Source organism: Parasteatoda tepidariorum, chromosome 7 (genome assembly GCF_043381705.1).
Source record: "Parasteatoda tepidariorum isolate YZ-2023 chromosome 7, CAS_Ptep_4.0, whole genome shotgun sequence".
In the NCBI taxonomy this organism is placed as follows: Eukaryota; Metazoa; Arthropoda; class Arachnida; order Araneae; family Theridiidae; genus Parasteatoda; species Parasteatoda tepidariorum.
In genome coordinates, this window is record NC_092210.1 from 49367192 (window position 1) to 49382443 (window position 15252).

At 28.1% G+C, this 15252-nt stretch overlaps 1 protein-coding gene across 2 annotated transcripts in view; it reads left to right on the forward strand.

Annotated features, from left to right (window-relative positions):
* LOC107448796 (protein FAM151B-like) overlaps positions 1–10922 on the forward strand; it is a 30017-nt gene extending 19095 nt beyond the window's left edge. Inside the window, exons 3-6 of one of the 2 annotated variants that reach the window (XM_016064136.4) lie at positions 4833–4947; positions 7138–7355; positions 8343–8515; positions 9669–10052. In XM_016064136.4, the coding sequence (XP_015919622.1) occupies positions 4833–4947; positions 7138–7355; positions 8343–8515; positions 9669–9954 (792 nt within the window). In that variant the 3' untranslated portion in view covers positions 9955–10052. Of the gene's footprint in view, positions 1–4832; positions 4948–7137; positions 7356–8342; positions 8516–9668 lie in introns of both variants that reach the window. The other variant, XM_043045695.2, reaches the window with a different exon arrangement.
* Positions 10923–15252: the final 4330 nt, after the last annotated feature.

A 15252-nucleotide genomic window follows, 5' to 3' on the forward strand; every position in this document is an offset into this window, starting at 1 on the left:
GTTTTTCTTGTTCTGTTTTTAATTTGTTTTTCTCTCTTAGCTACTGTGTTTTTTTCTAGTTTTGTTTCTCACCTTTATTTTTCCATCTTTCATTGTCAACTTTTCGTTTTATATTTCAAATCACTTTTGTTTCTTCTCATTCACGTTTGGCAAAAGCCTTGAAAATGGGCGTCTGTTTTTGAGGTCTTCAATACTTGTCTATATAAATATATATTTTTGAAGCGAATGAAATTTTAGATCAGATAAAAATATTTCCTTCTTTAGATACTGTGAACATTGCTTAAAATGTATAGTTTTTAGAAAATCAGAACTATACTAAACTTAATAAAATAAATAAAAAACGGGGAGATTGATTTAATGTTATTATATTTTTGTATGATTGAGAAAATCAGTTATTTCTTTCATTTTATTACATTCAAACCAAATTATGAATAGTTTATACATAGTTTAAGATACTTTCAATTCTAGAAATTATTCTTAATTCTAGTATTTTTTTAAAATTTGATTTATGAAAAAGCAATGCTTAAAGCTAAGTTAAAAACTATTCCTTTTAGTTAAAAAAGATGCGTTTCAAAATTAGCTAAATTTGAAAATAATTATCAGTTTTGAAATGTGGCGTTAATTTTGAAAGTGGAATAAATTCATTAGGAAAGTGGTTAAAGGTCCAGGCTTTTAAGGGTTAGTGTTTGAATGAATTTAAAAATATTGGCAAAGGTTAATCAATTTGGGCAATGATTTATCTCTATAATTTTTTGACTCTAGATTTTAATGAAACATGAAAATGCAACAATGATAATTAAAATTATGAAAAAATAATAAATTAACGACTTTTTAGCTGCAAATGGACTTATTCCACTTTCAAAAATAACTGTTCGAATATTCGTATTGTAAAAGTTTCCTAAAACTGCTATAAATAATTTAATTCTTATCTCTGCTATAATTTATTCAACAGGAAAGGAAAATTTTAAAAACACTTAAAACTCTAAATTATTTGATGAAATTTGAGCTTATCCCAGTAAAAAAAATAAATAAAAAATTTGCCCCAGATGAAGACTCAGAAAAGAACAAAGGTTATTACTCTTTTGCACCGGATTTCGCTCTCATCTCGAACTTGTTTTTCTTACTGACCTTAATATATATATTTCTATGCATGCTTTTCCATTATATAGATTTGTTCATGCATTCATTTCTCTGCATTGCAACAGAAAATTGACTTCCTTTTGTGAGTGATATGTTTAAAAACTAAAAGGAAAAAAAATCGTTTGGTTTTATAATTAATGGTGCAAGTGATTGATTATCGAACTGAATATCTTAAAAAGCTAGTTTCATTTCTTTTTATAATCAGTAATTCCGGTTGTAAATTTTAATTTTATTTAATTTTACAAAATTTTTCCGAATAATTAGATATGCATTCAAAGTACTAGAACGTATTTCCGAAATAAAAGGAAAACACTGTTTGTTTTTATAATTAACGGTGCAGACGATTGACTATCGAACTGTAATCTAAAGTGCTATCTTAATTTTTTCGCTACCAAACAATTTTACTGATTATTATTTTATGCAAATAAGTATATAGTAAAAGAATTATTTCATCCTTTCTTTATACATATTTGATTTTTTTCTCCTGCCCAAGTGGGGCAGAAAGCTACTCCTTGTAAATTTGTATTTTTTTTATACACTTTATTAATATATATAAATTTCGCTCGCAATGCTTTTCTTTGTATAGAGTTACGACACAAAAATGTTGTATTTATTTTATTTACTGTATCGTAGTTAAAACCATTTTTTAAAATTGAAATTTGAAATTGTGACTTGGGGTTACAACATAATAATAATAAAATCAAAACTAACTTTCAAAACAGTTCTACGAAAAAATTAGCCAATAATGATCATATGAGACGAACCTAATCTGAACTGAAGCTACTCATTTGTTCCCTTCACCTGGGGAAGTAGTATTTAAAAAAAAACAAAAAAAAAAAAACGCCTATCTTACAATAGACCTATCGCACAAACAAATTGGCTTTCATATTTCACGAAGAAAAGAGACAATTGAAGCTCCTCATTAACTAAATCCATGAATATGAGTAGTCTCTACTCATATTCATGGATTTAGTTAATGAGGAGCTTCAATTTTCATCATGCCCATCTAACAGAGCTGTTTGCTGCTCTCGTGTACGATTGGGTACTTGCAACTTGAGAAGAAGTGAAGTAATGACGCCTTTGCCCACCCATGTGATTTAAATCAGATTTAATTGGGTTATAAGCTACGCCACGCGTGTGTTGAACTTGATTGGCTTCTGAAACGACAAATGCTACGCTTTACCTACGATGACGTCACTCGCAGGTCTCCAATTTCCCAAGAGCAATTTCGAAAGCTGCTTTACTGAATCACAAAAAGTAAACATGTTTCTCCGTAGCTTTATGGTAAAAAAATAAAAATTTTTTCTGCACTCTTACTATTTGTGGTAAATCGGAAGTTGAAAAAAAATCACTCTCATATTTCCTATTTCTAACTTACTTTTTTTTCTTTTTTCATGAAATATTTTATTTAATCTAGAATAGTAATAGGGAATGAAACAGTAATTTTTAAACTTCTTTTTACATCATCAAATATGTAGACATAGCAAGTTATAGAAAAAGACTTAAGATAAAGATTGTAGAAAATAGGTTATTACGATGCAAGTTTCTTGCAAACCCAATTTTAACTATGCAATTCCATTTCGAATAGAAACCATTTTAAAGTAGTCATAGAAAGGGCATTAAAATTCAAACATGCTCGCTGAACTTTAATAAGATTTTAGAATTTATAAACCTACATGAAAATAACAAAAATTTAATGTATTTTTTGAGAAGGTTGAGGCCATATTTAATTTGCCAAAGGGTATTAGTAAAGAGAGACATACTTGCCAACGTTTATTTTAATGGATCTCGTTTCTTTTCTTTTTACCTTTTGAAAGCTTTCTATGGAAAAAACATATCTGGTTCTATCAAGTCACAAATTATGAAATATAAAATGTATTTGTTAGCATTTTGTGATACAAGACAAGTAATATTGAAAGAAGGAAACTTTCCATTTACAGGAACACACAGTTACAGTTATTATTAAACAGTATTTAAAAATTTGTGTTGTTTTCTGCGAGAATTATTTCTGACTTTATAAATTAAAATAAAACAAATTTGGATTTAGCTGCTTTCAGCTCTTTTCTATTTTGATTTATTATTACTTTGGATGGTTGGTTGGTTCTAATGCCACTTGCCATACTAGCAAGCCAGCCTGGTGAAACCGAGCAGATTTAAGGCAGAGGGAGCGCTTCTAGTTTTTCAGTGGCGCCATCTATAACCAAGAATTCGACTTCTGCCACATCATACGTCACACCTGTTTATAAGGTGAACCCATTCATTCATCCACAGATCGTAATTTTGACCTGAATTAGAGAACGATCGATCTCTAACCCAGTAGGGGAGAGTGGGGTCAATTGTAACAGGGTACGATTGTAACAGAGCAAAAATTTCGAGTGTCGGGTTCTAGATTTGGTTCCTAGGTGGCGCACAAGGTGTATTTAATAAATCTACATGTACACCCCTGATGGCAACCATTTTTATGTACTTTTGAAAGAGTTACATCACAAAAGATATTTTCACGCCACGCAAGTACTTTTTTTGGTATTAGAATATTATATTGTAACAAAGTAATTTTGTTTAAACAAATAAAAATTAGTAACCGAATATGTAAGTGGACACCTTAATTAACATTTCAATAAAAAAAAAAAGATTAGTTTTGTTAATTAACTAGCATTGTTTTTAACAAATGAAGCTGAAATGGCGTCTTGGGGACAATTGTAACAATAAGTAAAGGGACGATTGTAACAGCTGAAAATAAATAATCTTATGTTTACAAACCATTACTTAACTCTTTAAGTACCACCAATAGTTTCCTATATCATTTATATTATGTTGCATGTGCATTATTTTATTTGACACCTTTCACAGCATAAATTAAAATGTTTAACCCATTAAAGTTAAAAGTTTAACCCTTTAGGTCTCTGTTCATTATTATTTTTACTCCTGAAATATCACTACTATTTTGATCAATAAAAAAATCTATCACAACTATGATAATATGTATAATTGTTTTAGTTGAATTTATGAACTGTTACAATTGACCCCGTAAGTGGGGACAATTGTAACAACTGCACGACTGTCAAAAATTGTTAATAACTAATATAATAATATTTAAAATCAGGTATTTATTTTTTTTTCTAGTAGAGGATAGTCTACTTTACTCGTCTGTCAATTAATACTAATAATATATTGGATTTTTTGTTAGTTAAAAATAGTTAAGTAAAAAATGTTACAATTGACCCCACTCTCCCCTACCCCCAGAGGTTTTGATTTGTTATAGGAACATGGAGGACTTTGCGACTCGACAGAATTTTTACGTGCATCAGTCACCAACTACACGGGGAGTCTTCAGCCGGCGGGGATCGAACCCACGAACTTTCGGTCATGGACGCAGCGTCCTATTAAAGTTCGCATGTTACGTACAAATTTTTTTTCCCTCTGCAAATTTTAATAGTCTAAGATTGCTATATATGAGATAATTTTGAAATAAAATAGTTCCATGCTATGTAGGAATAAGCACAATATTTTACTTTTTTTGAAACTACATATTCTGTAACAAACTTATTGAATTATTTAATACAAAGAAATATGTTTGCCAGAATTGAGTCCAGAACAATAGACAACTAAAAATTAATGCATAAATGGATTGGCAAATAATCATTTTGCTCCTTTATAATTATGATAAACTAATATATATTTTTCTTTCACAGAATTCCATGCCTGCAGGATTGTTGGATTATTTTCCTGAAGCTAAAGGCGATGGACTCCGAGTGACGTGGGCTCGTGGCACAAACAGCAAACAACGACTAGCCAATGGACTTAGAAGTAAAAGCTTATAAGAATAATTAAAAAAAAAATGCTATTAAAAATTTGCATTTAGCTCGAAAATTGAAATAACTTTTAAGTGAAGTCCTGAAGGCTTCATTTGAATAGTCCTATACAACTAATTAAGAATAAATATATGGAGTTAATGTTTCTTTCCTGTTCATACAAGTCATTTATATCTTACAAGCCACTGGCGGTGACTAGTTGGTCCGAATATACGAACTCAACGCTTCGCAGTTTCACTTTGTCCTTCCCCTGCCAGAACTCACAGCTTCGCGGATCTCCGCTTGTTTCTGCTGCCCTCGACAGTGTTGTTCTAAATACTCGGCATTCGTATTTTAAGTGTGAATCAAAAAATTAGAATTCTTTCTCTGACTCGCTGCGTTCATCAGTAGGCCTAACCAACTACTACGGCTATTCTTGGCCATAGATGGCGCCACTGGAAAACAAGAACAATCGCACCCCCTCTGCCTAAACAGGCATACGTCAACAGCAACAACTACTACTGCATTAATTCATTCATCCATATGACAAGTACTTATTGCGGGTCAAATCTAGTCAATAATGTAGTTTAAGACAAAGAATATCGAGGCATCTTGCATCTTTTGATATAGTTTTAGTTCATCTATAAATAAAATAAATATAAAAACAATATGACTTATCTGATTTTTGATGTCAGTTGTTGAACAATTTTGGGTTTGAAGCAGATATTTGAACCTTTTTATCTTCTTTCAAAATCGTCTTTCGTGTAATTTCCCATCGGAATTGAGGTTTGTAATTCTCACCAAGAGTTAAAACTTTACATATACCTTACTTTGAGTGATTTATACAAATATCTTAAGTAGTATTTTTTTAAAAAATATTAACTTAAAAGTTTAAAAAACTTCTTTACGTGTGAATTGCTTTGACCTTATCATTGTAACTGATATCGAAAAGTAACCCTGTGCAGCAACCTGAAGCAATGAAAGATGGCTAAAAAATGGTTTTCGTTTACCAACTCTGTCAATTAAAATTTTTTTTTTAGATAATACGTTTAAACAGTGTTTCTTAACTAAGAAACGCGAAGTTCACCAAAAAAAAAAATATTTGCACATTAATGTTTAGCACGAGATTAAAGTAGTACCCCAAAATTAAGAACTTAAAGATACTATTATTGTTTTAGTGAAATAATATTTGCTGGGAACCTGGAGAAGAATGTTTTTAATTAGAGATGAAATTAACAAAACATTACATGTTGGTGATAAAATATTATCTTTAATGTTAATATTTCATCACAAACAACTTAATGTGCGCTTTTTAATAAATACATAATATTTTTGAAGAAAATAAGGTTATTTATATAGATCAATGTTCATTTTCATATAAAATTAATTTACTTAAATATGAGGGAAAATTAAAATACGAGGGAAAATTATTATTATGTGAAACAAATTTATTACATACTTAAATTATTGTGTTACATTTTTTTAAAAGAAGAAACCTCCAGATAATCTGAAACATAACTATTTATCTCTGAATCCATTTTCCGCAAACTGCAACATTAATTTTCTTGTCCGTTACGATTTCCGAGATTAATGCATGAGATAAAATCTAAACAAGAAACTGTGTTTGCATTGCGTGTATTTTCTTGAAATACAGGAGAATTAGCAAACCCTATGATACATTAAGGAATACTGTTCCAACTAATGCTTATAGTTTCTTCATCAATTATCCACCCATGTTCAGTAGGATTAGGGAAATTTATTATGTTTTTGAAACACTAAGAACAAATGCATACTTGATAGTTCACTGTTTCAGTATGGTTCACTAAGGTATCATAATTAGGTGATATAGCAAATTGGTCGAAACAATTTTTCCCCTTGTCCTATTAGGAATTATAATGATGGCTAAGAGTTTTAAAACCTTCTAACATTGCGTAATTTGTCAAAAAAAGAAAAAAAAACTGCATTTATTTACATTTTTAGAACAAAAAATTCAAATTTCTGTTTTTCCAGCATTAATTTTTTGTAGCTATTTTTTTCCTTTTGCTTCGAATATTTTCTTGTCTGTTTAATATACTTACAATAAAATAATTGAAAAAAAGTGATATTTTTAAATGTATATAATAACTCCAGGTGTGCTTAAACTTTTGTGTGGCACTATGTGTAAGTGAAGCAAACGATAAGTTACAGAGCAACATTCCATTTACAGGTCCAGCTAGCCTCGTGGAAGGTGATGTGAGTATGTCTTGCAATAGCAGGTATCCAGTACCCATTATGTCACAGTCAGCTTCTGTACCTAGTGATCTATTACTCGAGGAATGGCTGCAAGAAGTACTTCGGTATAACAACAAGGGAATCCAACTGGATTTTCAGTCCACGGAGGTGGTTGAGCCAGCATGTCGAGTTTTGGCAAGAGTGGCTGATCATGTAGGGGACATTTTTCTTATCTTTGATGAATGAATAAAAACTCGCCACGTTTATTTTGGTTTTTGCAAAAATGGCTGTTTATTCTATGTCAAAACAATAATTTGTAACTTCTGCTAACTGATAACTTTACTTTTGACTTATAATCTAAAATTATATTCCGTGCATATTGTTTTAAAGAAAAACAGTTATTATAAGAAGGGTTTCTCTTTGATTCTATTTGAATCTTTAAACCAAATGCTAAAAAACTTATGATTTTTTATATCAATGAATTTTTTTCGGGATATAGTATACAAAATACTCATCAAGCAAAGTTTTCAAAAGACTGAGATATGTCTTAAGGGAATGCTCTGCAGCGCTTAGAGGCATTTTTTTTAAAAAATAAAATCCCTCTACGTTGCCTTACAAATAAAAATAATTTACTATTTTTCATATGTACTCCATCTTTGTTAAGCAACGAACTTTTGTCTGAGAAGAAATTTTTCTCAAACACAATAGAGTGTTCCTCTTCACCATGGTTCACTAAAAACGTTAAAAGCCATAAATTGAACTTGCTTCCTTACGAAAGTATTCTACAAGCTAACTACTAAAGAATTTTAAGTTCGAAAAAATAATTTAGAAAACGCACTTTTGAAAGTGCTTTAAGCGGAAGTATGGATCTTCTGATCTAGGACATCTGTTTCTTTATTGGTGATACATAATTGCCATAAATATTGCTTTTCAGTTTCGCATATAAACTCTGAAAATTATGTTTAGTGTAGTTCATCCTCTCCACTCCTGCAACATTCCATTTTAAATATATTTTTTCTTTTTAAATCAGTGATTACATTTAACACTTTGACCAAAATATTCTATTTCGCTTAAGATATTGTTAATGGACTCGCTGGTTCAAAACAGGAATTCGATGTAATGTATAACACACATGATGTTGCTTACTGTCAGCGTATCTAGAAGTTTTTTGTAATTTGTATTGTTTTTTTGATCTTACAGCTACGTGGTCCGATTATTCTGAATGCTGATATTCAACTCGGACCCCACAGCTCTTCGAATGTGCCAGTGGACTCATGGACGTTCCTCACTCTATGCCGAACTCGATTTCCGCGGTCAATCATATCTATTGGGTGGACAACAGATATATTGCCATCTACCTATCTTAAAATAGGGTGAGAACTTGAAGAATCCTATAATATTTTAAGATTTTGTTTAGTATTAAAGTTATTTGAAATACTTTCCATAAAGCATGTATGATGTTTTCTTAAAAGTGTTAATATTTTGTTAGTATTCATTAATAGAAAATATTTTTACCGTTTTTATATCTCTCAAACAAAGTTAGTTTCATGAAGGTACAACTGAAATTCTATTATCTATATTATTGTTTAAGTAATAAATCGGGTTTTTAAAATAACGAGCGATTAATAATAACGTTTTTTGATGCATGTGATGAATAAATGTGTTTTCGAATGTTGTAATCGTGGATATTGTAATGAATAGTTATTCCAAAAGTGATGTTCTTAGCTATTTACAAAGCATAAAATTTATACTTTTTAAATTCAAACATTAACCTTCGGCTTGTAACAATCTTCCAAATTATGTTAAAAGATTCAGCACACACAAGAAAAAATGTTAAAGTTTCTCTACGTAACAAGACTTAACACGCTGATTTAACCTTTTGCTTATGGTGTATCATCTGTACCATCACATGTGGTCCATATGGTGTACCCGCCTTAAGCAAAAGTTTAATATTATTTTGAAATTAACATAACAAGTGTTGTAATCTGATATTTACTAGATAGCAAAATTTGATCGGTGCAAACAAATTACACACAGTTATTAAACATATAACATATTGATGTATGCATTTTTAATGCTCTGTCAATAGATCAAAACTGTTTAAAATTAAAAAAAAAAAAGAAAAATATTTTAAAACTTGAAACTAAAACTATTGTTTGCATAAAATGTTGGGAATATATTTGAATAATTTGAAAAAGGAAATCCTCATTTATTGTGTTGTTTTAAGGTCTATAATTAGAAAAAAAACTCTGAGAATCTCAAATCTAAATCTTATCACTCACAAATTTTAAGTTATGTACATTAAAAGTATAAAATTTCGAATGTTGTTGCACAGGATTAGGAATAAACTTGCTGAGCACTATGATTCAACCGTGAGTGTTGCAAATTTGTTCCATATTATGGACCATTATACATCAATATTTCTTAACAGAGATCTGCAAGAAACTTCAAAATTTCATAAACATTATTTGTAAATCTCGTCAATGTAAGTTATTCCTGATAACGCTCTACTTCATTCTGTAATAGGTATACCCGAGAACATGTTGATCGGATGATAGCTTTGGTGAAAGAGTACACACTGATGCAGCCTGTTATGTTTCCTGTCCATGCATCGCTCCTCAAGTATTCTATACCAGAAATGCAGAGATTGTTATTTCAAGTTCCTAATAGCTCGCTCTGTGTCTGGTCTACTAAAGCCAATCCCATCGAGTCCATAGACGAGTTGCTGGCCATCCGGAAATCCTTCAACATAGGGCAGGTTTTCTACAAACTGCCGGACGAGCAGTTAGAATGCTTCTTCTCCAACACTTAAAGGAATTCAGTCTGTTTTTACATCCACAAAACCTTATTGACATTGTTTTATAAATGACTCTCATATTTAATAGAGTTCGATTTATGTGTTTTGAGTCTTCGGTAACACTAGAAAGACGGAAGGAGGCAAAATTGTCACTTTTCAAGCTTTTGTGGAATTCACAAATATTGATAGACTTTTCCTTTTTGATTATTAGGTGTATTAACATACAGGGTTATTCATAATTCCCTCCGCCAGTAAACGGCATTTTTCTTTACTACAACTGGCTTCAGTGGTACATGTTACTGCCATCTACCGGCAACTGCTTAAATTAAAACTTGAATACTTTTGGAATAATTTCATATGTTCTTTTTTGCCATATTCGTCTTCGTTTTTTTACTATAACGCTTCGAAACCCCGGAGGGAATTATGAATAACCCTGTATACCTAACAATAAAAATAATGATGCAAGTCTATCATTGTTTGTAAATCTCTTCAACGTTAAAAATTGGCTATTTTGCCCCTTCTCCATTCTAGCTTTAATCTATCATGTGGCTTGCAATTGATTTATTTTTTTCTTGTATTGTATTTTTTCTTCTTCTCGATTTTAAGCTCTCATTTAAATTTAGATTTAAAGTTGCATTCTTTTATGAATCAAATTAAATATTTTTGTAAATTAATTTAATTCTTTAGAAAATTTTAAGCAATATGAAAATAAAATGCTACTTTTTTTTATCCAAGATTAAAATTTGAACAGTGCCGAAAAAAAAGGACAACCTTTTTTGATTTTTGATCTAGGAATCGGGGATGGAGGTTCTTAATAATTTAAGATCGTAATGATTTGAGCAGCTACCTTAAATATGTTAATTAACTTGTGTCAGCGATATTAAGTTACAAAAAATATACAAAGACATATTTTTTTTTTACAATAAATGTACCTTTTCTTTGATGAATTCGTATATTTGCCCCTCAAATAAAAAAAAAAAAAATGGGGGTCCATTTGAAAAATATGGTGTTTATAGAATATTGTTAGGATAGGGGTTTAGTCCTCCTAGTATGAAATTCACTTTTAGCTAATTTCGCCTCATCTCTTTAACTATTTAAGCGAGTCAAAAAAATTAATATAATTAAAATGATATAATTAAAATAATATGATTAAAATAATATAATAATTTAATATAATTATAAAATTCGGTTATTCAAAGTTTCATGCAAAATATAATTTAATATAATCTTATTATAATATTATATAATATTATTTTGTTACCGTTATTTATTTTTATTTTATACACTGTAGAGGTAAAATATTTGTTCTATACAATAATGTTTTTTTGTCCACAAAATATTTAGTTTTTAAAAATACTTATTTTAAAATAAAGAGTTTATATTAACCCTTCAAGTAAATCTTAAAACACATTAAATCATGTATGATTTTTAGTTATTAATTTTAAAAAGTATAATATTACAATCATAATAAAATAGTTTTGATTACAACAAACAGTATTGATTCTAATTCAATTATTTCTCAGTACTATAAATGTTAGTTAAAATAAGCATTGTGCAAGTATTATAAAATCATACAAAATGATCATTTTCAATGGAAAGATACAAAAAAACAAATAATTATTTTTGTGAAAATATCAGGATTAAATACTGTTTCTACTAAAGCATATCCTCAAGGAAAAAGTTCAATTAGTTTAATATTAAAATTTACTTGTAAATGGATGCATTTCTTAATAATAAACATGACTACATGAGTAAAGTTCTATGTGAAACCTATTGAAATTTAGGTTAGGCTTCCACAGAGATTTAATGAAAAAAAATGTTGAATTTCAAAAAAAAAAAAAAGAAAATATGCGAATTAATTATTGTGTTTTTTTCAAGTTTAAATGTGCCATGCAAAATCCATTAAAGTGAACATTTAAGGATTATGGAAAATTCGTTTATGTATTTCTTTAAACAGTGCGACATTCATTTAAAAAAAAAAACCGAAGCGGATTTTATTTTAAACGAAAATTAAATTTTCACGAGAGTTGTTTAGAACCTATTATTTACGAGCAATTGCGAGCAAAAAATACTTCAGTAAATATAAATTTTATTACATCACGACGAAAGTTAATTATTTTGGAAACATTAATAACAAATAACAATCATAAATAATAACATTTTGGGAGGTTAAATAATATTGTAAATCTTGAAAGCAATTATTAAATAAATTACAGTTTTATTACTTACCTAATTTTAATCAAAAATTATAACGAAATATGGTAAATTATATATTTTTTTAAAAATATAATATCATATTATTTACTAACTACAATATGTTAATTGTAAATTTTTTTTTTTGGATTTTAGTCTTATAAAATTTAATCTAGGCATAGAACATGTATTTTTAAGTTTGAAATAAAAATGCATTCAGCAATTAACTTTTACCTCAGATTCATTACATTATTATTACATGCAATTAATTCACTACATTATTATGTGCAATTAATTCATTACATTATTATTACATGCAATTATTACACACAACTATATTAATTCATTAAATGCAATTTCTTTCTATTTTAATTTTGTCAATTATTATAAAGAGAAAAATATTTTATCCTTTAAAAACTTTCTGTTTCAGACATTCTTCTGATTTCGCAATTCGCAACTGTTAATTTTTAGTTGTATTTTATGCATTTTAACCTTTCTTTTGTTGATAATTGCAAAAAATATTTTTTTAAATTGAATGTTTCTAACAGTTAGAATTGCATTTATTACAGCAATAGTTGTTTTTATTTAAGTCTAATTGCAAGTCACTGATATTGTAGCAATAAAAATATTATGCTATTAAATAATTGCACGAATTAAATTGTATCGATATTTTAAATCCTTAAAATTCAAAACTGTGAGGCATACGTTTATAAATTTTTAATTAAACTGGTCTTATTACTGGTCTTTTGCTATAAGAAATCTGCATAGAAGAATCTGTATATAATATTGAATACATAAAAAATATTTGTCGAAAACTAGTTATTTTAGAATTTTTGTTAAAGTAATTCTTAGTTATTATATATTTTACAATTTCAAAATTGTTAGTTTTTGTTTATACAGATATATGTTTTGTTACAAAATGATTCGTTATAAATAGCATTATAATATTCACCAAGTTATGTATTTCGTAATATTTGATAAAAAAAAATGTGCACGTTTTGTTTATGTGTGGTAAGTTGAATATATAACCTCTTGATACAATAAATTTATTACGTGTCTTAAAAAGAATGAAATATAGAAAAATGAAATGGTTATTGTAAATATATACAATTATAAGACATAAAATAACAGTTTAATTAAAAATTAAATAAATTGTTTATTAACTATAAGTTGTTCGTTGTTTATTAAGTAAAGTTAAATTAAAGTTGGAGAAAAAACTGTAATTTAAAATTACTAATCAATAGTTTGCTTAAAAAATAAATGTATAGATATATTAATTATCAAAAGGTTTATTAAAAATACCTAGAATAAAGAGAAAAAAACAACAATATTTTAAATGTAAATAAAGGAAAACTACTTTTTGTCCAAACATAACAGTACGTAAAATAGATTTTAAAAAACAGCATTGAAAAAACTGGAGTATGATTTTTAATAATGTAGAAGTTTAAGAAAAAGAGTTGGTTGCAAAAAAAAAAATTATTAAAAATGAATGATATTTTCATCAGAAAGATTAAGTTACTTTTTTTTAAAGCATTAGAGAGAATTATAGAATAAATAATCAAAAAAACTGCCAGATTTTGAATTTTTTATTCAGATTTTTAGAAGTTTTGCGATATCTTTATCTTTAATTATAGTTTAATACTTTTATATCTAATCTTTTATCTTTAATTGTAGTTTTAAAACCGAGAAAGCTTTGTTTACGTAACCTGAAAAATGATATTAATAAGTAGGAATTATAAAAAAAAGTATTTGTAACTAATAAAAGAGGAAAACACACCTTTAAACTTTCTCAAAAAAAATTTATTCTTTCATATTAGTACAGCCTTTGAAATTTATGTAGATACATTTATTTCGGTTTAACGAAAAATGATTTTTCTACAGCTTGAGTTGTTTTAAAATAAATCAATTGTAGCAGATTTAATTATTTAAAATATTGCTGTGAAACTGACATGCTTTAAATCTTTGATTAACCGACTTATATAAACAGCTTTTGAAAAATAAATGTCTTATGGTAAAAATTTAATAGTTAAGTTTTATTTTAGCAGATTAAATACTTTTAAAAATTTATCAATTCAAAATTTTTAAAAAAACTGCTATGAAATTAACGTGTATAAAAGCTTTGATTATCCGGTAAATTTAATCCACATACGATTAACCGGCTTATGTAAACAGTTCTTGAAAAATAAATGTTGTCTTCATAAATTGAATAGTTAAGTTTTATTTTAGTACTAAATAGTTTTAAACATTTATCAATTCAACATATTTAGTCATTAAAGTTTTTTTTATGAAATTTACGTGAAAAAAATTCGTTGACCATCCGGTAAATTTAATCCACATAATGTTCGATGGCTGAGTTTTCATTATGATATGTATTAGTTAGTTATAAATAAAAGCAACCTTTTTTTAAGAAATTTTACGATGTGTTTAACTGGTTGATGTGTTTTCTTATTGCGTAATATTAAGTAGTAATGATACAAATAATAGTTAGTGTAGTTAAGATATCACAATTAGTACTCTCCCTGTTCATTAATACTATTATTGTTCTGTTGATGATGTATACTGTTGATGATGTACACTAATAATGTATCTGTATACTTTTGAATCCTTCATTGTTTATAGTGTGTGATTAGCTTATTGATTATATTCAACAATGTGTGATTTTATGTGCCTTTAACTATTACTGCAGCCGGGCATGGATATAGATGTTCCACGCTTATATATGTGCTATTTGTATTTTGCAAAAAATATTTTATAGTATGTAAATATTACGTTTGTACATTTTAGTGTGTAAAGACGGATAGGTCTGAATCATTTTTTTTTGGAACAGGTTTGTTATATGTCTGGTGTTTCGGTGCTAATCGACGCAAACAAATTTTATCAGGATAATTTAACTTGAATTATAAACTAGATCAAAAAGATATTGAAAAGTTGGATTTTATCGAGAAAAAAGAACACATTTTTAAACTACTTACAGTTTAAAAAGAAAAACAATATGTAATTGTACTAGGCTTTTATCGGATATATAAACCATGAGTTTTTCGAGTTGTCGCCGACATGAAATTTTTTCCCTATGACTACTTAGTACCGAATTTGATTATCGCGATGCATCGTCGAAAAATA